This window comes from Lithobates pipiens, unplaced genomic scaffold (genome assembly GCF_037356315.1).
Source record: "Lithobates pipiens isolate NorthernLeopardFrog02 unplaced genomic scaffold, aLitPip1_a1.2 Scaffold_1, whole genome shotgun sequence".
Classification (NCBI taxonomy): Eukaryota; Metazoa; Chordata; class Amphibia; order Anura; family Ranidae; genus Lithobates; species Lithobates pipiens.
Window position 1 is genome coordinate 107155917 of NW_027507685.1, and position 23410 is coordinate 107179326.

The 23410-nt window shown below is 45.8% G+C and overlaps 1 protein-coding gene and 1 non-coding gene across 2 annotated transcripts in view; one reads left to right on the forward strand and one right to left on the reverse strand.

The window, feature by feature from the left end:
- The window catches only part of BTK (Bruton tyrosine kinase), an 88710-nt gene extending 67012 nt beyond the window's left edge, over positions 1–21698 (forward strand). The window contains exons 10-19 of the mRNA XM_077471048.1: positions 1043–1097; positions 1307–1386; positions 1470–1591; positions 3999–4070; positions 11176–11347; positions 14244–14460; positions 14554–14618; positions 15051–15169; positions 16654–16811; positions 18303–21698. Coding sequence (XP_077327174.1) covers positions 1043–1097; positions 1307–1386; positions 1470–1591; positions 3999–4070; positions 11176–11347; positions 14244–14460; positions 14554–14618; positions 15051–15169; positions 16654–16811; positions 18303–18371 — 1129 coding nt within the window. The 3' untranslated portion in view covers positions 18372–21698. The remainder of the gene's footprint in view (positions 1–1042; positions 1098–1306; positions 1387–1469; positions 1592–3998; positions 4071–11175; positions 11348–14243; positions 14461–14553; positions 14619–15050; positions 15170–16653; positions 16812–18302) is intronic.
- LOC143989624 (U6 spliceosomal RNA) lies at positions 7697–7803 on the reverse strand. The gene has a single exon (XR_013277048.1). It is a non-coding gene; the product is annotated as a U6 spliceosomal RNA (small nuclear RNA).
- Positions 21699–23410: the final 1712 nt, after the last annotated feature.

Below are 23410 nucleotides of genomic sequence, written 5' to 3' on the forward strand. Positions count from 1 at the left end.
GTTGTTTTTCAGGGGTTGGGCTTGGCCCCTTAGTTCCAGTGAAGTGAACTCTTAAGGTGTCAGCATACCAAGACATTTTGGACAATTTTAAGATCAAGATTTTAATGGATACCCCTAAATTAGTAGAAGCTTGTTGGCTACTTCCCTTGTTCTCTTGGTGATCTAATTTCTTTAGTGCAAGCCAGTCAAGTTCCTCCACCCCAAACTTGCTCATCCACACTATATTGCCAAAAGTATTGGGACACCCCTCCAAAACATTTGGTGGAGGAGGGATTATGGTGTGGGGGTTGGGTTTGGCCCCTTAGTTCCAGTGAAGGGAACTCTTAAGACTTCAGCATACCAAGACATTTTGGACAATTTCATGCTCCCAATTTTGTTCCAACATGACTGTGCACCAGTGCATAAAGCAAGTTCCATAAAGACATGGATGAGCGAGTTTGAGGTGGAGGAACTTTACTGACCTCATGATCTCAACCCAATAGAACACCTTTGGGATGAATTTGAGCGGAGATTGTGCAGGCCAGTCAAGTTCCTCCACCCCAAACTCGCTCATCCATGTCTTTATGGACCTTGCTTTGTGCACTGGTGCGCAGTCATGTTGGAACAGGAAGGGGCCATCCCCAAACTGTTCCCAGAAAGTTGGGAGCCTGAAATTGTCCAAAATGTCTTGGTATGTGACATCTAAAGCAGTTCCCTTCACTGGAGCTAAGGGGCCAAACCCAACCCCTGAAAAACAAACCCCACACCATAATCCCCCCTCCACCAAATGGTTTGGACCAGTGCACAAAGCAAGGTCCATAAAGACATGGATGAGCGAGTTTGGGGTGGAGGAACTTGACTGGCATGCACTAAAGAAATTAGATCAACAAGAGAACCAGGGAAGTAGCCAACAAGTTTCTTCTAATCTAGGGGGGTTCCATTAAAATCTTGATTGAATGAGGGAGTTTGAAACAGTGCATGCCCCATAGATATGGCGGCTCTGTCATTGAAGGGTTCAAGGTTTGTGGACCTCCGTTCTAAACATTTTGTTTTTGTCCCACAGATGGTACTCCAAAAATATGACAAGGAGCCAGGCGGAGGATCTACTTAGAGCAGAGGTGAGCAAAATGGGGCATTGTGGGAATTCATAGGGATCTAGAAGGACAACGTGCCTTAGCAGGTCATCAATGTTTTTTATATTGTAACATAACTCGTCATGTTTAGAATGCTTGGAAATTGCCTGAATTCCTCAGTATAAAATAATTTGATACTAAATATTATGCCATCACTGGATTATTAATCTGATATGATGATGATAATGTTGTAGGATAAAGAAGGCGGCTTCATCGTCAGAGATTCTAGCAAAGCGGGGAAGTACACCGTGTCCGTCTACGCCAAGTCATCGGGGTAAACTCCAAAATCACCAACACAACCAGATCCACATTGGATGTGATGTCATGTGTTTCTAATGGAGTTCTTCTTCTTCACAGGGAAGGATTTATCCGTCATTACGTGGTAATCGAGACCCCCGGCCCCCAATATTATCTGGCTGAGAAACATGTCTTTGACTCAATCCCAGAACTGATAACCTACCACCAATACAATGCCGCCGGTAAGTTGTTGGTGTCTTAGCCGTTTTATATTTAAAGTCCCATTGATCCCTCCGATTTTATTATTTTGATGAAGTTCGGTCTTAAACAGTAAGATGGATGTCCCTGTCTGTCTTCTAGTCCTGATGAAGGGGTTGTTTTTGAACCCCTGCTACTTGGATTGTCCCCCTGATTTTTATTGGGATAATTTCTTTTTTATTCCAAGTCTATCCAAGAAGATTCTAAAAAACATTTGGAATAAAGTTTAAACTTGAAATTATTAGTTCAAAATTATTATCATTCAAAAAAAAAATTTTACTTGCCCCTTACAGTTATATATAACTAATAATAATGTATATTTATGAGGTTATGTTATACATTTATTATTATTATTATTATTATTAATAATAATAATAATAATAATACTATTAATAATAATGTTATTCCTATAATTGTTATTTGTAATGTTATACTATGGAACTATGTATAATTATTATTATTCCTACTACTACTATTATTATTATTATTATTATTATTATTATTATTGTTCCTGTTATTAATATTATTATGTCCTAAACTTTTGTATTTCAAGTCTATCTAAGATTATAAAAAAACATTTGGCGAAAAGTTGAATTTAAAATTATTATTTAAAAATCATTATCATTCAAAAATAAATTATTACTTACCCCTTACAGTGATATATAACTAATAATAATGTATATTTATGAGGTTATGTTATATATGTATTATTATTATTATTATTATTAATAATAATAATAATACTATTAATATTGCTATTCCTATAATTGCTATTTGTAATATTATACTATATAACTATGTATAATTATTATTAGTATTCCTACTATTATTATTGTTCTTCTTATTAATATTATTACATCCTAAACTTTTGTATTCCAAGTCTATCCAAGATTATAAAAAAAATATTTGGAGTAAAGTTGAACTTGAAATTATTATTTCAAAATCATTATCATTCAAAACTAAATTATTACTTGCCCCTTACAGTGATATATAACTAATAATGTATATTTGAGGTTATGTTATACATTTATTATTATTAATAATGTATAATATATTATTATTAATAATAATAATAATAATAACAATAATAATAATACTATTAATAATTGTCTGCCTATAATTGTTATTTTATGCTATGTAACTATGTATAATTATTATCATTCCTACTACTACTATTATTATTGTTCCTATTATAAATATTATTATATCCTAAAGTTTTGTATTCCAAGTCTATCCAAGATTAGAATAAAAATGTTTGTAATAAAGTTGAACTTGAAATTATTATATAAAAATTATCATTCAAAAATAAATTATATACAGAGATATATAACTAATAATAATGTGTATTTATGAGGTCATATTATACATTTACTATTATTATTATTATTATTATTATTAATAATAATATTGTTGTTCTTATTGTTATTTGTAATGCTATAATTATTATTCTTCCTACTACTACTACTACTACTACTACTATTATTATTATTGTTGTTCCTATTATTAATATTATTATATCCTAAAGTTTTGTATTCCAAGTCTATCCCAGATTATAACAAACACATTTGGAATAAAGCTGAACTTGAAATTAATATTTTAAAATTATTATCATTCAAAAATAAATTATTACATGTCCCTTTATAGTGATATATAACAATAATAATAATCTATATTTATGAGGTAATATTTTACATTTATTATTATAATTTTTTTTTGTTAAATTAACATTTTTGTTAAACATGTAAGAGAAGTCCAGTAACGATTAATAAATCTTAGTAAAAGATCAGTAGGTAAAGCCAACATGTTTTAGGGGCTACAACTTCCCCTTCATCAGGGCTTAAGCACTGTTGGTGATAGGGGAAATACTGGAAAATTCTGAGCAAAGAATCAAGGATTAGTACAATATTAATGCAGACGCCAGTCTGATGAAAGTTCAGCGTACTTAGCCCCCCCTCAGGTGTGAATCAGCAGCTCTGCTCCCCCTCCCAGCAGTTTAACTTGGCGCCTCAGTTCCCTCTAACCTCCTCCCCCACAGTGAGTCAACAGAACTTAAGTTGCTCGCCGCTCCCAGCAGTGGCAGCAGTTAAGTTCCAGCTCCCTTCCACCAGTAGTGATTTAGCAGCTCAGCTCCTCCTTAATCCCTCCTCCCCTCTACAGTGACTAAGCAACTTATCTCCCCCTGCTCCCTCTCCGAGCAGTGACAGCTGGACCTTTTTACAAGTAACCAAGCAGCCGTTCAGCCTTGGTTTACAGAAGAAATTAAATGAGTTGATTGAATTCTTAAATGAGTATATGTAGACGCATTCGAAGTTCAGATCTAAAATCTGATGATTGGATGAGATGTTGATCGATATTTTTTTTTTAAACATCTTCTTTCATATTCTTATTTAGGTTTAATATCAAGACTAAAATATCCTGTGTGTTCCGTCAGAAGTGCTCCTTCTACCGCTGGCCTTGGCTATGGTAATAAAATAAAAAAAGTCCAAAGGGTTTCGTAGCAGGAGATGGATGAGCTGGAAATTTAGCCTACTACTGTGCTGCTCTCTGTTCTCTTCTTGCTGGAGAGGAAGTTGTACCTGAGGGCCTGCAGTGCAAGGATCTCCCTGCTTCCGCTTCCTCCATTCTGCAGATCTGTGTTGTCTCCACCTCTCCTACTTCATCATTACTTCACCAGTCATCAGAAAACCAGTCATGGGGGTGATCACCAGACAACCAGTCATGGGGGTGATCACCAGACAACCAGTCATGGGGGTGGCAGCTCTGACATGAGGAAGCAAAGCCCTGCTCCTCTACCATGATGGCCACCTCCAAATAGAAACACAGCACAACAAGGCATATTAGATCACTAACAGGACCACAAGCAATACGGTGGCTAAGTCCTACTACTGTGGTGCTCACTGTTCTCCTTGCTGGAGAGGAAGTTATACCCGAGGACCTGTGGTGAAAGCATCTCCCTGCTTCTGCTTCTTCCATTCTGCAGATCTGTGCTTCCTCCACCTCTTCTGCTTCATCATGATCCCACCAGTCATCAGACAACCAGTCATGGTATGTGGAAGCCAATACCTAATCTTCTATCAAGATGGCCAACTCCACATAGAAACACCGCAGAACAATGCATGGTAGATCAGTAACAGAACCTTAGGTGGCTAAGTCCTACCACTTTACTGCTTACTGTTCACCTTGCTGGAAAGGAAGCTGTACCTGAGGACATGTAGTGAAAGGATCTCCCTGCTTCATCCAGTCTGCAGATCTGTGCTTCTTACACCTCTTTTGCTTCATCATTACTTCACCCAGTGGAAGCTGGTGCTATATCCCCCCTGGTCTGTCAGTCGAATCATGTTCCCCAAGACCACCCTTTTTTTTAAGTAATTTAGAGCCCCAGGCTGTAATCATGTGCTTAAAAATAACCCCCATTAAAATACATGTGTCCAGCGCCCTGCATGTAGATTAGGGTCTGGATGCATGGACTAGGGGCGTGGATATGGTGGGCCACTACTGCCTTCACCAGTCACCAGACAACCAGTCATGAGTGTTGCAGCTCTGACATGAAGAAGTCAATCCCTGATCCTCTACCAAGATGGCCACCTCCATACAGAAACACTGCAGAACAAGGCATGGTAGATTAGTAAAAGGACCACAAGTGATACTGGTGGCTAAGCCCTGCTAATGTACTGCTTACTGTTCTCCTTGCTGGAGAGGAAGCTGTATCTAAAGGCCTGCAGTGCAAGGATCTCCCTGCTTCTGCTTCCTCCATTCTGCAGATCTGTGCTTCCTCCACCTCTCCTGCTTTCGTTATTACCCCACCAGTCATCAGATAACCACACAAGGGGGGCAGTACTGATATGGAGGTGGCCATCTTGGTAGAGGATCAGGGATTGGCTTCCTCAGGTCAGAGCTGCAACACTCATGACTGGTTGTCTGGTGACTGGTGAAGGCAGTGGTGGCTTGTCCATACAGGGCGGAGGGAGCAGCAAAGCCCTGATCCTCTACAAAGATGGCCACCTCCATACAGAAACACTGCAGAACAAGGCAAGGTAGATCAGTAACAGGACCACAAGCAATACTCGTGGATAGGTACTATTATTGTACTGTTTACTGTTCTCCTTTCTGGAGAGGAAGTTGTACCCGAGGACCTGCAGTGCAATGATCTCCCTGCTTCTGCTTCCTCCATTCTGCAGATCTGTGCTTCCTCCACCTCTCCTACTTCATCATTACTCCACTAGTCATCAGACAACCAGTCAGCTCTGACATGAGGAAGCAAAGCCCTGCTCCTCTACCAAGATAGCCATCTCCACATAGAAACACAGCAGAATAAGGCATAATAGATCAGTAACAGGACCACAAGCAATACTGGTGGCTAAGTCCTACTACTGTGCGTCTCACTGCTCACCTTGCGGGAGAGGAATTTGTACCTGAGGACCTGCAGTGCAAGGATCTCCCTACTTCCACTTCCTCCATTCTGCAGATCTGTGCTTCCTCCATCTCTCCTGCTTTATCATTACCCCACCAGTCATTAGACAACCAGTCATGGTATGAGGAAGCCAATCCCTGATCCTCTACCAAGATGGCCAACGCCACATATAAACACTATAAAACAAGGCACATGGTAGATCAGTAACAGGGCCTTTGGTGGCGAAGTCCTACTACAAGCAATACTGGTGGCTAAGCACTACTACTGTGCTGCTCACTGTTCACCTTGCTGGAGAGGAGGCTGTACCTGAGGACCTGCAGTGCAAGGATCTCCTTGCTTGTGCTTCCTCCATTCTGCAGATCTGTGCTTCCTCAACCTCTCCTACTTCATCATTACCCCACCAGTCATCAGACAACCACTCACGAGGGAGGCAGCTCCGATATGAGGAAGCCAATCCCTGATCCCCTATCAAGATGACCACCTCCACATAGAAACACTGCAGAACAAGGCGGCATGGTAGATCAGTAACAGGGCCACAAGCAATAGTGGTGACTAAATCCTCCTACTGTGCTGCTCACTGTTCTTGCTGGAGAGGAGGCTATACCTGAGGACCTGCAGTGCAAGGATCCTCCCTGCTTTTGCTTCATCCATTCTGTAGATCTGTGCTTCCTCCACCTCTCATATTTCATCATTACCCCACCATTCCTTAGACAACCAATAATGAGTGAGTCAGCTCTGGTATCAGGAAGCCAATCCCTGCTCCTCTGCCAAGATGACCACTTCCGCATAGAAGCACTGCACTACAAGGCATGGTAGACCAGTAACAGGACCTTAGGTGGCTAAGTCCTATATTTGTGCTGCTCGCTATTCTCCTTGCTGGAGAGGTAACTGTACCTGAAAGCCTGCAGTGCAAGGATCTCCCTGATTCTTTTTAGATCTGCGCTTCCTGCACCTATCTTGCTGCTTCTTGATTATTCCCTCACCAGTCATCAGGGAGGCAGCTTTGATATGAGGACCCAAAGCCCTGCCTAGATTAGGGTGACCAGATGTTCCCGGTTTCAGGAGACAGTCCCTGGATTGAGCACACTGTCCCTGGACCAAGTCTGTCCCTGGTTTTGTCCCCGGATTTGACTTCAACAGGAGCTGGGGCAATTTTCAAAGACAGTCAGTGCAGAATAAAAAAAAAAAAATCTGAATTACACCCCCCCGCTCCTATTAGCTTGGGGGGGGGTGTATTTTTTCCATTATCTGTGTCCCTTTCTGATGATGATGTGCTGGTCAGAGTGGATGGACTACTTCTTCAGTTTCCGGCACATGCCTATTCAGCTCCGCTCACATGTTCTTCTGCCTTTGCTCAAATCCCGGCCAGCCTCCTGCCTGCTTCTCTTTTTTTTTTTTTTTTTTTTTTTAAGCAAAGTACAAACCTTTATTCCATTAACTCCCAACTAATTTTTTTTAAACAAATTTTAAAAATGTCAAGCTAGAAAAACCCTACAAAAAATTTCAAAACACTCCCATATTTCCAGTGGGTCTTCAGATGCCTACTAAGAAAAAAGCACTGCAAGGGTTAAACCCAGAGGCAAGAGGGCAAGATTAATATTTAAATAGCAAAATGCATATTGCTTAGAATTTAAAGTATTACAAAACAGTTTTTTTTAAGAAATTTTGTCTTAGTCAGAAAAATATGGAACGCTTCACGAATTTGCGTGTCATCCTTGCGCAGTGGCCATGCTAATCTTCTCTGTATCGTTCCAATTTTAGTATATGTGCTGCCGAAGCGAGCACCTGCCTGCTTCTCTTTGCCTTCCCCGGCAGAGTCCTTTTCCTCCGCTCCCCACTCAGTAGTAGCTGGGGCCCGGAGAGTGAGACCTGAGAGTCTGTGAGGCAGGTGGCGGAGGCGAGGGGCAAAGAGAGGCAGCTGAGCTCAGCTGACCATGTCCAGCAGCAGGAATAGAGGGGAAGCAGATCAAATCGTGGGGCTGCCAGTGCCTTCAAGGCTTCAACACAGGTGTGCTTTGGGGGTGTCTGTGAATAGACTACATTGCACTGTGTCTATCTCTCTGGCATAATGGATGGTATCGGAACTCACAGGCAGCGGGCACTTATTGGTCATACGTTAACAAAATCAGCACCCAGCAGCCATGTTATGTGACACACTGTGACGGAGCCAGCCAGAGCCATGATAGAGCGCCCCCTGCCTGTGAGTTATCATAATGCTGATGATCTTAACCAGTTTCCGATCGCCTGATAGCAGATTTACTGCTACAGGGGGGCCGCGCTGTGCACAATCACATATATATACGTGATCCTACATTTCTTAGTGTCAAAGCCAATCAGCGGATCTGGCAGACTCGCCTAGTGGTCTGCCGATGTAAACAAGGCAGTTCGCCAGTCTGTCAGTATGGAAGACATTGATCCTGTGTTCCCGCAAAGCAGGTACAGAGATCCATGTCTTCCCTTGGTAAAATCACCTCCCCCACAGTGAGAAAACACTTGTTAGGCACACTTTTAACCCATTGATTGCCCTAGATGTTATCCCCTTCTCAGCCAGTGTCATTAGTACAGTGACAGTACATAATTTTTAGCACTGATCACTGTATTAATGTCACTGGTTTCCACCAAGTGTCAAAAGTGTCACTTATGCCGCGTACACACGATCGAACAAGCGGGTGGAAAAGTCCGGCAAACTCAAGTCCACCGGACAATCCCCTCGTGTGTAGCCTCCGGCATAATTTTTTGACCCAAAAGTACGGCGGACTTAGAAAGTAGTTTTGCACTCCAATCTTCCCGCCGGACTCGCATTTCGGCGGACAATCCTATCGTGTGTGTGCCAGTCCGCTGTACTTTTGAAATGAGCGGACTTTTCCCGCCCTGAGAAAAGTCCGCTCATTTCGAGCGGGTCTCCAGGTAGGCGGGGCCCGCGAAGGAGACGTCGCTGGCCCCGCCACCGGGTATGGATTTAAAGGGGAACCCCAACGCCGAAAAAAATCGGCGTGGGGGTCCACCCAAGTCCACAACAGACCCTTGTCCGAGCACGCTACCCGGCCGGCCAGGAAAGGAGGGGCGAGCGAGCGCCCCCCCCCTCCTGAGCCGTACCAGGCCGCGTGCCCTCAACATGGGGGGTGCCTTGGGGAAGGGGGGGGGCCACGCGGCCCCCCACCCCAAAGCACCTTGTCCCCATGTTGAGGAGGACAAGGGCCTCTTCCCGACAACCCTGGCCGTTGGTTGTCGGGGTCTGCGGGCGAGGGGCTTATCGGAATCCGGGAGCCCCCTTTAATAAGGGGGCCCCCGGATACCGGCCCCCCACCCTATGTGAATGAGTATGGGGTACAATGTACCCCTACCCATTCACCTGTAAAATAAAGTACAAAAAAAACACAACACACAAGATAAAATAGTTTATTGCACAGCTCCGAGGGTCTTCCGTCTTCTCGCCGGACTCCTCCGCTATCTTCTTGTAGCTCTTTTACTAGCGGAGGAGTCCGGCTTTCTTCCTCGCCGCCGCCCTCTTCTTCCAACTTCGGGGGTCTTGTCCCCCCTCTTCGGTTCTTCTGCCGGGCCACCGCGCCTTCTTATAGCTCTTTTACAGGCGGTGGCCCGGTCTTCTGTCGCCGCTGTCGCCGCCTTCTGTTCTGTTCTTCTCTTCTTCTTCTTCTTCTTCTTCAGATGTTGCCTCGTCGAGTCCTCCGCTCACAATGGCTCTGACCGGGCACCTGGCGACTTATATAGGGACATCTCCGGATGATGTCCCCGCCCATTATGGTGTCACAGTCCCAGAGGATGCTGGGACTGTGACATCATAATAGGCGGGGACATCATCCGGCGATGTCCCTATATAAGTCGCTGCGTGCCCGGTCAGAGCCATTGTGAGCGGAGGACTCGACGAGGCAACATCTGAAGAAGAAGAAGACGAGAAGAACAGAACAGAAGGCGGCGGCGGCGACAGCGGCGACAGAAGACCGGGCCACTGCCTGTAAAAGAGCTATAAGAAGGCGCGGTGGCCCGGCAGAAGAACCGAAGAGGGGGGACAAGACCCCCGAAGTCGGAAGAAGAGGGCGGCGACGAGGAAGAAAGCCGGACTCCTCCGCTAGTAAAAGAGCTACAAGAAGATAGCGGAGGAGTCCGGCTAGAAGACCCCCGAAGACGGAAGACCCCCGGAGCTGTGCAATAAACTATTTTATCTTGTGTGTTGTGTTTTTTTTTGTACTTTATTTTACAGGTGAATGGGTAGGTGTACATTGTACCCCCATACTCATTCACATAGGGTGGGGGGCCGGTATCCGGGGGCCCCCTTATTAAAGGGGGCTCCCAGATTCCATTAAGCCCCTTGCCCGCAGACCCCGACAACCAACGGCCAGGGTTGTCGGGAAGAGGCTCTTGTCCTCATCAACATGGGGACAAGGTGCTTTGGGGTGGGGGGGCAGCGTGGCCCCCCCTTCCCCAAGGCACCCCCCATGTTGAGGGCACGCGGCCTGGTATGGCTCAGGAGGGGGGGCACTCGCTCGCCCCTCCTTTCCTGGCTGGCCGGGTAGCGTGCTCAGACAAGGGTCTGTTGTGGACTTGGGGGGACCCCCACGCCGATTTTTTTCGGCGTTGGGGTTCCCCTTTAAGTCCATACCAGGTAGCGGGGCCAGCGGCGTCTTCCTCGCGGGCCCCGCCTACCTGGAGACGCGCTCGAAATGAGCGGACTTTCCTCCGTGTGCGTGGGCGAGTCCGTTCAGTAGGGCGGATAGTACGGCGGACTTAGTACCCCGTATTAGTCCGCTGAAAAAGTGCCATGTGTGGGCAAGTAGCCCGTTCGGAAAGTCCGATGGACAGTCTGGCGGGAAGTCCGCCAGACTAAGTACGTCGGATAGACGGCTCTAAGTACGTCGGACAGACGGCTACGTGTGTACGCGGCTTAAGTGTCCGATTTGTCCACCGCAATATCGCAGTCCCGATATGAGTCGCTGATTGCTGCCATTAGTAAAAAAAAAATATGTCCCCAGATTTCATTTTAAAAATCTGGGCACCTTAGCCTAGATGGCCGCACACAGAGACACAGTGTAGACACACAGTGTAGAGCAAGGCATGACAGAAAAGTGTGGGTATTCAAGTAAATCAGGTTGTTATGGTATAAAATAAGACTCACAATTTCTCTTTGTTTTTTTCTTCAAGGCTCATGGGAGATCGACCCCAAGGATCTGACCTTCTTGAAGGAGTTGGGTAATGGACAGTTTGGTGTGGTGAAATATGGCAAATGGAGAGGACAGCACGAGGTGGCCATTAAAATGGTCAAAGAGGGTTGTATGTCTGAAGATGAGTTCATCAACGAAGCAAAATGCATGATGTAAGTAAATCTGTGTAACTCATTGTAAAAAATGATGTCAGGTGGATGAAGTAGTCATTTTATTTGTTTTGTAAGCCAAAGTTTCCTTAAAAAAATATGTTATTTTTTTACTACTGACCTCTGAACTCTGCATTACTTACTACTGACCTCTGTATTCTGTCCTTAGTCCTAATCCCAACACTCTTTATTATATACCACTGACCCCCAACATTCTGTATTACATACTATCGACCCCTGCACTCTGTGTTACTTATAACTGAGCTCTTAATTCTGCATTAGTAATTAATAACTCCTTACTCCTGACCCCAACACTCTGTATTACATAGTACTGACCTCAGCACCCTGTATTACATAGTACTGCCCCCCACATTCTGTATTCTATAGTACTGACCCCCTGCACTCTGTATTACATAGTACTGACCCCTGCACTCTGTATTACATAGTACTGACCCCTGCACTCTGTATTACATAGCACCAACCCCTACACTCTGTATTACGTAGTACTGACCCCTGCACTCTGTATTATATAGTACTGCCCCCTGCACTCTGTATTACATAGTATTGACCCCCGCACTTTGTATTACATAGTACTGACCCCCGCACTCTGTATTACATAGTACTGACCCCCGCACTCTGTATTACATAGTACTGACCCCCGCACTCTGTATTACATAGTACTGACCCCCGCACTCTGTATTACATAGTACTGACCCCCGCACTCTGTATTACATTGTACTAACCCCTGTACTCTGTATTACATAATAGTGACGCCTGCACTGTTTTATAGTATTATATTATTATTATTATACCTCTTAACTCTGCATTACCTACTACTGAATTCTGCACTAATTACCTCTGCATGCTGTACTCCTAATCCCAGCACTCTGAATTTCATACTACTGACCTCTGAACTCTGCATTGCTTACTACTGACCCTTGCACTCTGTGTTACTCATAACTGAGCTCTGAATTCTGCATTACTAACTAATAACTCTTTACTCCTGACCCCAACACTCTGTATTACATAGTACTGACCCCGGAATTCTGTACTATATAGTACTTAACCCCTGCACTCTGTATTACATAGTACTGACCCCGCACTCTGTATTACATAGTACTGACCCCGCACTCTGTATTACATAGTACTGACCCCGCACTCTGTATTAAATAGTACTGACCCCGCACTCTGTATTACATAGTACTGACCCCTGCACTCTGTATTACATGTTACTGATCCCTGCACTCTGTATTACATGTTACTGACCCCCGCACTCTGTATTACATAGTACTGACCCCCGCACTCTGTATTACATAGTACTGACCCCCGCACTCTGTATTACATAGTACTGACCCCCGCACTCTGTATTACATAGTACTGACCCCTGCACTCTGTTTTACATAGTACTGACCCCTGCACTCTGTTTTACATAGTACTTGACCCCTGAACTCTGTATTACATAGTACTGACCCCTGCGCTCTGTTTTACATAATACTTGACCTCGCACTCTGTATTACATAGTATTAACCCCGCACTCTGTATTACATAGTACTGACCCCCGCACTCTGTTTTACATAGTACTTGACCCCTGCACTCTGTATTACATAGTACTGACCCCTGCACTCTGTTTTACATAGTACTGACCCCTGCACTCTGTTTTACATAGTACTTGACCCCTGAACTCTGTATTACATAGTACTGACCCCTGCGCTCTGTTTTACATAATACTTGACCTCGCACTCTGTATTACATAGTATTAACCCCGCACTCTGTATTACATAGTATTGATCCCTGCACTCTGTATTACATAGTACTGACCCCTGCATTCTGTATTACATAGTACTGACCCCCGCACTCTGTATTACATAGTATTGACCCCCGCACTCTGTATTATATAGTATTGATCCCTGTTTGGTGCCCCAATCCCCACCACTCCTTCGATGCCCGATCCCTGCCGCTCCTTCGATGCCCAATCCCTGCCGCTGCTTGGTGCCCCGATCCCTGCTGCTCCTTTGATGCTCCTATTGGATGCCTAGGAGGAGTGGAGGAGATGCAAGGTGGAAGCGAGGAGGAGAAGAGCCGCTGGCCTATGGCTGGATGCCTGATCCCCACCGCTCCTTGGATGCCCGATCCCCATCACTGCTCGGTGCCCTGATCCCCGCCGCTCCTTCGATGCCTGATCCCCGCAGCTGCTTGGTGCCCCTATCCCCACCACTGCTTGGTGCCCCGATCCCTGCTGCTCCTTCGATGCCCCTATTGGATGCCTAGGCGGAGGGAAGGAGACGCACGGTGGAAGTGAGGAGGAGAAGAGCCGCTGGCCGATGCCTGGATGCCCGTTCCCCACCGCTCCTCAGATGCCCGATCTCCGCTACTCCTTCGATGCCCGATCCCCGCCGCTCCTTGGTGCCCCAATCCCCGCCACTCTCTCTCGGTGCCCGATCCCCACCTCTCCTTCGATGCCCGATCCCTACTGATGCCTGTCGCCTAAATGGTGTAAGTGTCGGTGGACTGACCAGCAGACAGTGGTTGGTGGTTGTTTGTCCCCCCCCCCCCCAAAAAGAAACCACCAGTGGCCACTGCTAAATTCTGCATTACCTACTACTTACCTCCTCACTCCGTGTTACTTATTGCTGGCTTCTGCACTCTGCGTTACTACTGACTCCTGAACTCCTTCTAGGTTTCCTCCTAAAACAAAAAGAAGACATTGCTCCCTGGCGATCTATGATCCTCTTCTGCAATGTTCAGGTAGATCTCCACCTCTCCAGGGTTGGCCTATCCCCATCCTATGACATGCCCCAGCAACAAAAAGTGAAAGGCTTTTCACAACCGGACAGTCCATCCATAAAACCATTATTAGTCCTACTTTTTACCTGAACTGCATCTTCTCCTTCCACCTCAGGAAGATGTCTCATGAACATCTGGTTCAGCTATATGGAGTCTGCACCAAGCAGCGCCCGATCTTCATCATCACGGAGTATCTCTCCAATGGCTGCCTCCTCACCTACCTGAAGGAGTTCCGTTCCCGTCTCAATCCAGGACACCTCCTCAACATGTGCAGCGATGTTTGTGGCGCAATGAGTTATCTGGAATCCAAGCAATTTCTACACCGGGATTTGGTAAGGGATCTTTGGTTGACTTATGGTAGCAATCTCTGGTCAATAGGTCATTACACCGATTCTATCCATATAACCTTTTTTTTTTTTCCTAAGGCTGCCCGAAACTGTTTGGTTGGTGAAGACGGCACAGTAAAAGTATCGGATTTTGGCCTATCAAGGTACACCTACATTACTTCTTTAATGTGTTATAGCCGAAATGAAGCCTCGTTATTTATCACTGTAATCAGGGCTGCCATTGGAAAATTTTCTAATTTGTTTTCTAATTCAATCTCGTTTCAAATTTGATTCAAATTTTTGTTTAAATTTGTTGCTGTCGTTATTCAGAATTTTGATTGGGTTAGAAAAACAAACCACACATGTCTACCAAGCATTCAGCCTTTCTGGCCGAAAAAGGGAACCCCACTAACCCCCTGAAGCATACCAGGCCACAAGCCCTTCACATGAGTGGGGCCCATGTTGATGAGGACAAGGGCCTCTTCCCCACAACCCTGGCCAGTGGTTGTGGGGAGGGGGGGGCTTTTAAATATTTTGTGCTGTAATTACAGTTTTTCATACTGACCGTACATCCAAGCTTATCCTTCCTGTAACAGGTACGTTCTAGACGATGAATATACAAGTTCACTGGGGTCAAAGTTCCCCGTTCGCTGGTCTCCAATCGAGGTTCTTTTGTACAGCAAGTTCAGCAGTAAATCCGATGTCTGGTCATTCGGTAAGATGCACTTTCATCCACCAACCATCTCTTAGTCCTTTGTGTTTGGACATCAGAATGAATAAATGGAGGTGATCACTACACTTTAGGCTAGGAAATGTATTAAAGCCCAATAAATGTTTAAGAATTTGCCGAAAGCGTTACAGCCGAGTGAGGGTTACAGCACAGCCAGCCAGTTCTGGGAGGTCACGACATCGTCCTTTGATCATGCTTGCTATGGCGCGGGCAACGGCCTCTGGGATTGCAGTGTCCTCCGGACACTGCTGATCACAGATTGAGGTAAAGAGCCAATTAGTGGCTCTTTACTACGTGATCACAATGTGTCCAGTCACAGCTGATCATGATGTAAACAGAAGCCGGTTATCTGCATTCCTTTCCTCGCGTTGTCCTGTAAAAGGGACATGTACACTGACAATCAGGGCACTGATTATGAATGTCCTGATTTTCAGTGTAGTTCCAGCAGTGCACACCAGTGCTGCCAATCAGCGCCCATTAGTGCCTCCTCATCAGTGTCGCCTATCAGTGCTGCTTCTCAGTACCCATCAGTGCAGCCTATCTGTGCTCATCAGTGCAGCCTCATCAGTGCTATCAATGCCCATCAGTGCAGCCTCATCAGGGTATATCAGTATATCAGTATAATCAGTGCAGCCTATCAGTTCCACCTATTAGTGCTCATCAGTGCCGCCTTATCAGTGCTGCCTGTCAGTGCCCATCAGTGCGGCCTCATCAGCCCACATCAGTGCCACCTATCGGTGCTACCTATCAGTTGTGTGTGTGGGGTGTGTGTGTCTGTGTGTGGAAGGGTGTGTGTATGGGGGTGTGTGTGGGTGTGTGTGTGTGTCTGGATGTGTGTGTGTGTGTGTAGGGTGTGTGTGTGTGTGTGTGTGTGTGTAGGGGGTGTGTGTGTATGGATGTGTGTGGGGGGGTGGGGGTGTGTGTGTGTGGGGGGGAGGTGTGTGTGTATATGGATGTGTGTGTGTGTGTATGTGTGTGTGTGTGTGTGTGTGTGTGGGGGGGGGGGGTTATGCTGAGGGTGTGTGGAGGCCTGTACCGGATTGTGTGTGAAACAAAAAGCATATAAAAAAGCATATCTAGACCCAAAAACGAATGTATACTGTATCAGTCTTAGGTGTGGTTGTTAGTTGTATTTCTTAGGCTATCTTTCTTATCTTTAGTTCTATATGGCTATCCTTGCAGTAACACTTCCTGTCCCTGGGTGGCTACACTCGCTCCCCCCACTGTATCTATGGAGGACGCCATGGTTGTCACTGAGGCTGGACTTCATCTCCATTATATGGGGGGAGGGGGGATTATTTGTTTAGAGGACATTAGATAACATTGCTTGTGCTTTCAATTTGCGGGAAGTGACAAGGACACTGTGTTTCTGGCAGGATCAACAGGTATTTTCTGTACTTTGCTGAAAATGCTCTTAGTATCATGAATATGTTTTTGTGATATTTTGGGGTTTGATCTCCTCTGATTAGGTGTATTAATGTGGGAGGTGTTCACCTTCGGGAAGATGCCGTACGAGAGATTCAACAACAGTGAAATCGTGGAGCAGATAATGAAGGGCGGGCGACTCTACAGACCTCAGCTGGCGACAGAGAGAGTCTACAATGTGATGCTCAGCTGCTGGGAGGAGGTAACAATGGATGGATCGGATACATTGGCAATCCAAATGATGCATTTCAACCGGGGTTGGCAACCTACAGCCCGCGGGACGCAACTGGCTCTCTGCCGCTAAATGTCCGGCCCGTCCAGTGCATGTGAAGAGTCCACATTCACCTGACCTGAGGATATTTTAAGTAGGAGCAGAGCAGAGCGGAGCAGGGAGCTGAATGATACACACAGCAGTGCTGATAAGACAGCGGGAGCTTCCAGCGTTAACTTTCCAGGTGATTGGTTGGTAGGTGGTCCTAGCAACCAATCACCAGCTTGTTATTATAAAAAAAAAATTACCTCCGGAAGCTACCGCTGTTTTATCAGTGCTGCTGTGTGTCTCTCCTGTGTTCTCATTCAGCTTCCTGCTCCGCTCTGTTCTGTCTCCCTCTCTGCATGGGGCTAGATAGGAAAGGGCAGAGCTGCGGGCTGGGGTCTGTGTAATGTGCAGGGGGGCTGTGTAACATAAAGGGGTCCAGAGGTGGAGGGGGCTGTGTAACCTAAAGGGATCTAGAGGTACAGGGGCTGTGTAACCTAAAGGGGACCAGAGGTGTAATGTAAAGGGGTCCAGAGGTACAGGGGCTGTGCAACATAAAGGGGTCCAGAGGTGCAGGGGGCTGTGTAACGTAAAGGATGGTCCAGAGGTGTAATGTAAAGGGGTCCAGAGGTACAGAGGCCGTGCAACATAAAGGGGTCCAGAGGTACAGGGGTTGTGTAACCTAAAGGGGTCCAGAGGTGTAATGCAAAGGGGTCCAGAGGTACAGAGGCTGTGCAACATAAAGGGGTCCAGAGGTGCAGGGGGCTGTGTAACGTAAAGGATGGTCCAGAGGTATGGGGGCTGTGTAACGTAAAGGATGGTCCAGAGGTATGGGGGCTGTGTAACATATAGGGGTCCATAGGTGCAGGGGGATTTGTAATGTAAAGGGGTCCAGAGGTACAGGGGCTGTGTAATGTAAAGGGGTCCAGAGGTATGGGGGTTGTTTAATGTAAAGGGGTCCAGAAGTGCAGGGCTGTGTAACCTAAAGGGGTCCAGAGGTACAGGGGCTGTGTAACCTAAAGGGGTCCAGAGGTATGGGGGCTGTTTAATGTAAAGGGTCCAGAGGTGCAGGGCTGTGTAACCTAAAGAGGTCCAGAGGTACAGGGGCTGTGTAACCTGAAGGGGCCCAGAGGTGTAATGTAAAGGGGTCCAGAGATACAGAGGCTGTGTAACCTAAAGGGGTCCAGAGGTACACGGGCTGTGCAACAAAAAGGGGTGCAGGGGGCTGTGTAACGTAAAGGGGTCCAGAGGTGCAGGGGCTGTGTAATGTAAAGGGGTCCAGAGGTATGGGGGCTGTTTAATGTAAAGGGGTCCAGAGGTGTAGGGCTGTGTAATATAAAGGGGTCCAGAAGTAGAGATAGATGGACACAAGTACATTGAACACTGAGGACCACGCACAGATATTAATAGCAAAGCGTATTTCTTGTGTTTCCCCAGAAAGCGGAGGACAGACCGTCCTTCCGGATCTTACATGGAGCAATCCTAGAAATCATGGAAGATCTGTGACAGGGAAGAACGTATTATGGACCCACAGACAATTCTAACGAGAAGGAACCAATGAGAAGAAGAACCATGGATGTACATTGACTTTATTGTGTTTATATATATATGGAGAAGATTCAGTAAAACTGGAGAAGAAGAATTGAAAGAGAAGATCAGAGAAGATGAAGCCCCCTAGAAGAACTTTATTCCATATTTAAAGTGAATGTCGGGGCGTAGTAGCGCTCGGCGAGGCACATTTTCCCCACACTGTATCTCTTTGAAGATCCCGCTAGTACAGAATAAGACGTGTTGAAATGTCCTCGGTTCTTTAAGACACTGTTGGGGCCGCCCTGCCCAGGCGTCTTTTGCTAGACGACACAAAATGTTCCCCTATAGAGACTGATCATCATGTAGGTTCAGGAAAAGACCTGGGAGGGTCCTGCAGCCTCCTGGGATACTCGCATAACACATCCCAGGAGGCTCCAGGGCAATATACTGTGGATGTGCATGTGCCTCACTGGGGGGTAGCTGCAAGAACACAGAGGCGATGGCTGGCAAAGAAGACAGTGTGTGTGTGTGTGTGTGTGTGTGTGTGTGTGTGTGTGTGTAGGATCCTGTATTATAGTAATAATAATAATTGTAGTAAGATAATGGCAGATTTACTGAACATGTGAGAATGTGTGTGTATTGAGCGTAACTCTGCAAACAAGGTCAGAGGGGTTTCAAGTAAGTCCTGTATAACGGGGGTCTCCAAACTGCCACATCTGGCCCACTATGAGATTTCTGTCTGGCCTGCAGCTAGGATCAGATCCTCAGACTCTGCGCACAGACTAAGGATTCACATCAGTTGGTCTCCACTTCACCCCCCCCCCCCCCCGCCGTTTCCAAAATAACAGGGGACTCTGATGAAGACAGTGGTGTAATAAGAGAACCCTGATGGGGACCCTATTGTAGGAGGGGGCTTGGATGGGGGGCCATGATGTAAGTAGGGACTCTGATGGAGAAACTGATGTAAGGGGGGATTCTGATGAGGACTTCAATGCAAGGGGCATTGTGATAACGACTCTGATGTAAGATGGGACTGTGATATAAGGGGGACTCTGATGGAGAAACTGATGTAAGGGGAATTCTAATGAGGGCTCTGATGTAAGAGGGGACTGTGATGGGGGCCCCCGATGTAAGGGGGACTCTGATAAGAACTGTGATGCAAAAGGTATTCTGATGAGGACTCTGATGTAAAAGGGATTCTGGTGTAAGGGGGGACTCTGATGGAGAAACTGATGTAAGGGGGACTCTGAAAATGTCTCTGATGAGGACTCTAATGGAAAAACTGATCTAAGGGGGACTCTGATGTAGGATGGGACTCTGATGGGGAAACTGATGTAAGGGGGACTCTGATAAGGACTCTGATGTAAGAGTGATTCTGATGAGGACTCTGATGTAAAAAGGGATTCCGATGAGGACTCTGATATAAGGGGGACTCTAATGGAGAAACTGATCTAAGGGGGACTCTGATAAGGACTCTGATGTAGGATAGGACTCTGATGGAGAAACTGATGTAAGGGGGACTCTGCTAAGGACTCTGATGTAAGAGGGATTCTGATGAGGACTCTGATGTAAGGGAGACTCTGATGGAGAAAGTGATGTAAGGGGTATTCTGATTTGGACTCCGATGTAAGAGGGGGCTGTGATGGGGGGCCACGATGTAAGGGGGACTCTGATAAGGACTCTGATGTAAAAGCGATTCTGATCAGGACTCTGATGTAAAAGGGATTCTGATGTAAGAGGGGACTGTGATGGGGGCCCCCGATGTAAGGGGGAATGTGATAGAGAAAATTATGTAAGAGGGATTCTGAAGGGAACTCTGATGTAAGAGGGGGGTGGGGGGACTCTGATGGAGACAATAGTGTGAGGGGGGGGGGGGGGGGGAGGACTCTGATGAGTTCTTTCTCGGAATCATTTCCTGCTAATTACAGAAAGATTCCAGTAAAACCGATTCAAACATTTCCACTTTTCTATCATTTATAAAAGTGATATTTTCCGCCCTGTGAATATCTGTACAATATCAGATGTGACCCTCGTAGTCCCCGACTCTAGAAGATAACACAGGAAGTGTGCACAGGACACCGGACAGCTCTGATTTTCTGACAGGATTAACAAGTATTTTTTATTTTTTTTTGCACGCATACAACAGTCATACAAAAACTCTTTCAATCTGATATTACGTTTTCAAAGTTCCCTGTCGGGCGTCACACACACATTGTATTTTTTTACCGTAAAATGAACAATGAAATCTGAGTGTCAACAACTCAATTTTTGTTCTCTCATTTCTTTTTAAATCCATTTTTAATGAATTGGCTCAAGGGGGTCCAAAAAATCTTTGGGTTTGAGGTGACGGGCTTGTGTTGGTGGCATCAGTTCGAGATCATTCAGGATTCATTGACAGGTGCTGCCAACCTGCATTGACCTCCTTCTCACCAACACCAACCTCCTTTTGACCTGCAGTGATCTCCTTCTCACCTGGATTGACCTCCTTCTGGACTACAGCGGCCATCAGCAAAATCCTTCTGACCTGCATTGACCTTCTGACGTACACCAGCCTCCTTCTGACCTGCAGCGACCTTTTGACCTACACCAACCTTCTCTGACCTGCATTGAGATCTTTCTGACCTGCTTCTCACCTACAGCAACCTGCTTCTGACCTGCAGTGACCTTCTGGCCTACAGCAACCTCCTCCCCTGCAATGACCTCTTTCTGGCCTGCACTTAGTTTCATAGTTAGTAAGGTTGAATAAAGACACTAGTCCATCCTGAGTGAGTGTCTACCCCTATCCCTGTACATTGCACACTCACATCGGTCCCTACCCTCAAGGAGCCCACAATCCAAGGTCCTCATTCATATATTAGGGCCAATTTTGGACAGAAGCCAATTAACCTACCTGCATGTCATTGGAGTGTGGGAGGAAACCAGAGTACCCGGAGGAAACCCATGCAGGCACAGGGAGAACATGCAAACTCCAGGCAGGTAGTGTCGTGGTTGGGATTCGAACCAGTGACCCTTTTTACTGCTAGGTGAGAGTGCTAACCACTACACCACTGTGCTGCACTTGACCTCCTGCCCTGCAGTGACCTCCTTCTCACCTGCGTTGACCTTCTTCTGACTTGTAGGGACCTCCTTCTGGCCTGCACTTGACCTAAAGCGACCTCCTTCTGACCTGAATTTGACTTGCTTCAAGCGGGTTCTGCAGTCCCATTGACTTGTATGACTTTCACAGGTACTTTGAGTGCCAAAGACAAGCATATTGTATTGTACATGTTAGGTTAATCAAGCTATAAATAGATGTTACAAGTGTGTCTGGTCATTCAATGTTAATAAAGTAGACAAACATAAATATTACTGTGTGTAAACGAGAACCCCATGCACCCAAAACTAGGAATATTTATGAAATTTAGTCTCTTCCAAAATGTTGAGCTCATCAGTGACCTTGGAAATCGTTGTCTCATTGGACATGTTGTACCTGGGGACCCTCAGGTCTACCCATTATGACTCGTAGCCACCAATGGTGCTCCATCTCCAGCTGTGCACCATAATGTTCCTCAATTCTAGGAAGGTTTCTTCCTCTTTTCATTAGTGCCGTAGAACCAATAGCCTTCTTGGGTCAGTGGTGGACATAGTCAACAAAGGGTGCCTGTGCAAGAACTAACTTTGCCCCCCCCCCCCCCTTCATTCAACTACTGCCCAAGTACAAACACTTATGCACTGTAGAGCAGCCGTTGCCAACCAGGGTTCCTTCAAGAGGTTGCTAGGGATTCCTTGGACAATGAGCAACTTCTGCCTCTCAGATAAGTTTCCACTGACACCAAAAATCATTTATATGTCTGTAAGGAGAATTCGTCACCCTGAGCACCAATGTAAGGGACATTCTTCCCACTGATCACAAATGTAAGGAACATTCTTCTCACTGATCACCAATGTAAGGAACATTCTTCTCACTGATCACCAATGTAAGGAACATTCTTCCCACTGATCACCAATGTAAGGGACATTCTTCTCACTGATCACCAATGTAAGGAACATTCTTCCCACTGATCACCAATGTAAGGGACATTCTTCCCACTGATCACCAATGTAAGGAACATTCTTCTCACTGATCACCAATGTAAGGAACATTCTTCTCACTGATCACCAATGTAAGGAACATTCTTCCCACTGATCACCAATGTAAGGGACATTCTTCTCACTGATCACCAATGTAAGGAATATTCTTCTCACTGATCACCAATGTAAGGGACATTCTTCTCACTGATCACCAATGTAAGGAACATTCTTCCCACTGATCACCAATGTAAGGAACATTCTTCCCACTGATCACCAATGTAAGGAACATTCTTCCCACTGATCACCAATGTAAGGAGCATTCTTCTCACTGATCACCAATGTAAGGAACATTCTTCTCACTGATCACCAATGTAAGGAACATTCTTCCCACTGACCACCAATGTAAGGAACATTCTTCTCACTGACCACCAATGTAAGGAACATTCTTCTCACTGACCACCAATGTAAGGGACATTCTTCTCACTGACCACCAATGTAAGGGACATTCTTCTCACTGACCACCAATGTAAGGGACATTCTTCTCACTGATCACCAATGTAAGGGACATTCTTCTCACTGATCACCAATGTAAGGGACATTCTTTTCACTGATCACCAATGTAAGGGACATTCTTCTCACTGATCACCAATGTAAGGGACATTCTTCTCACTGATCACCAATGTAAGGAACATTCTTCTCACTGATCACCAATGTAAGGAACATTCTTCTCACTGATCACCAATGTAAGGAACATTCTTCCCACTGATCACCAATGTAAGGGACATTCTTCTCACTGATCACCAATGTAAGGGACATTCTTCTCACTGACCACCAATGTAAGGAACATTCTTCTCACTGATCACCAATGTAAGGAACATTCTTCTCACTGATCACCAATGTAAGGGACATTCTTCCCACTGATCACCAATGTAAGGAACATTCTTCCCACTGATCACCAATGTAAG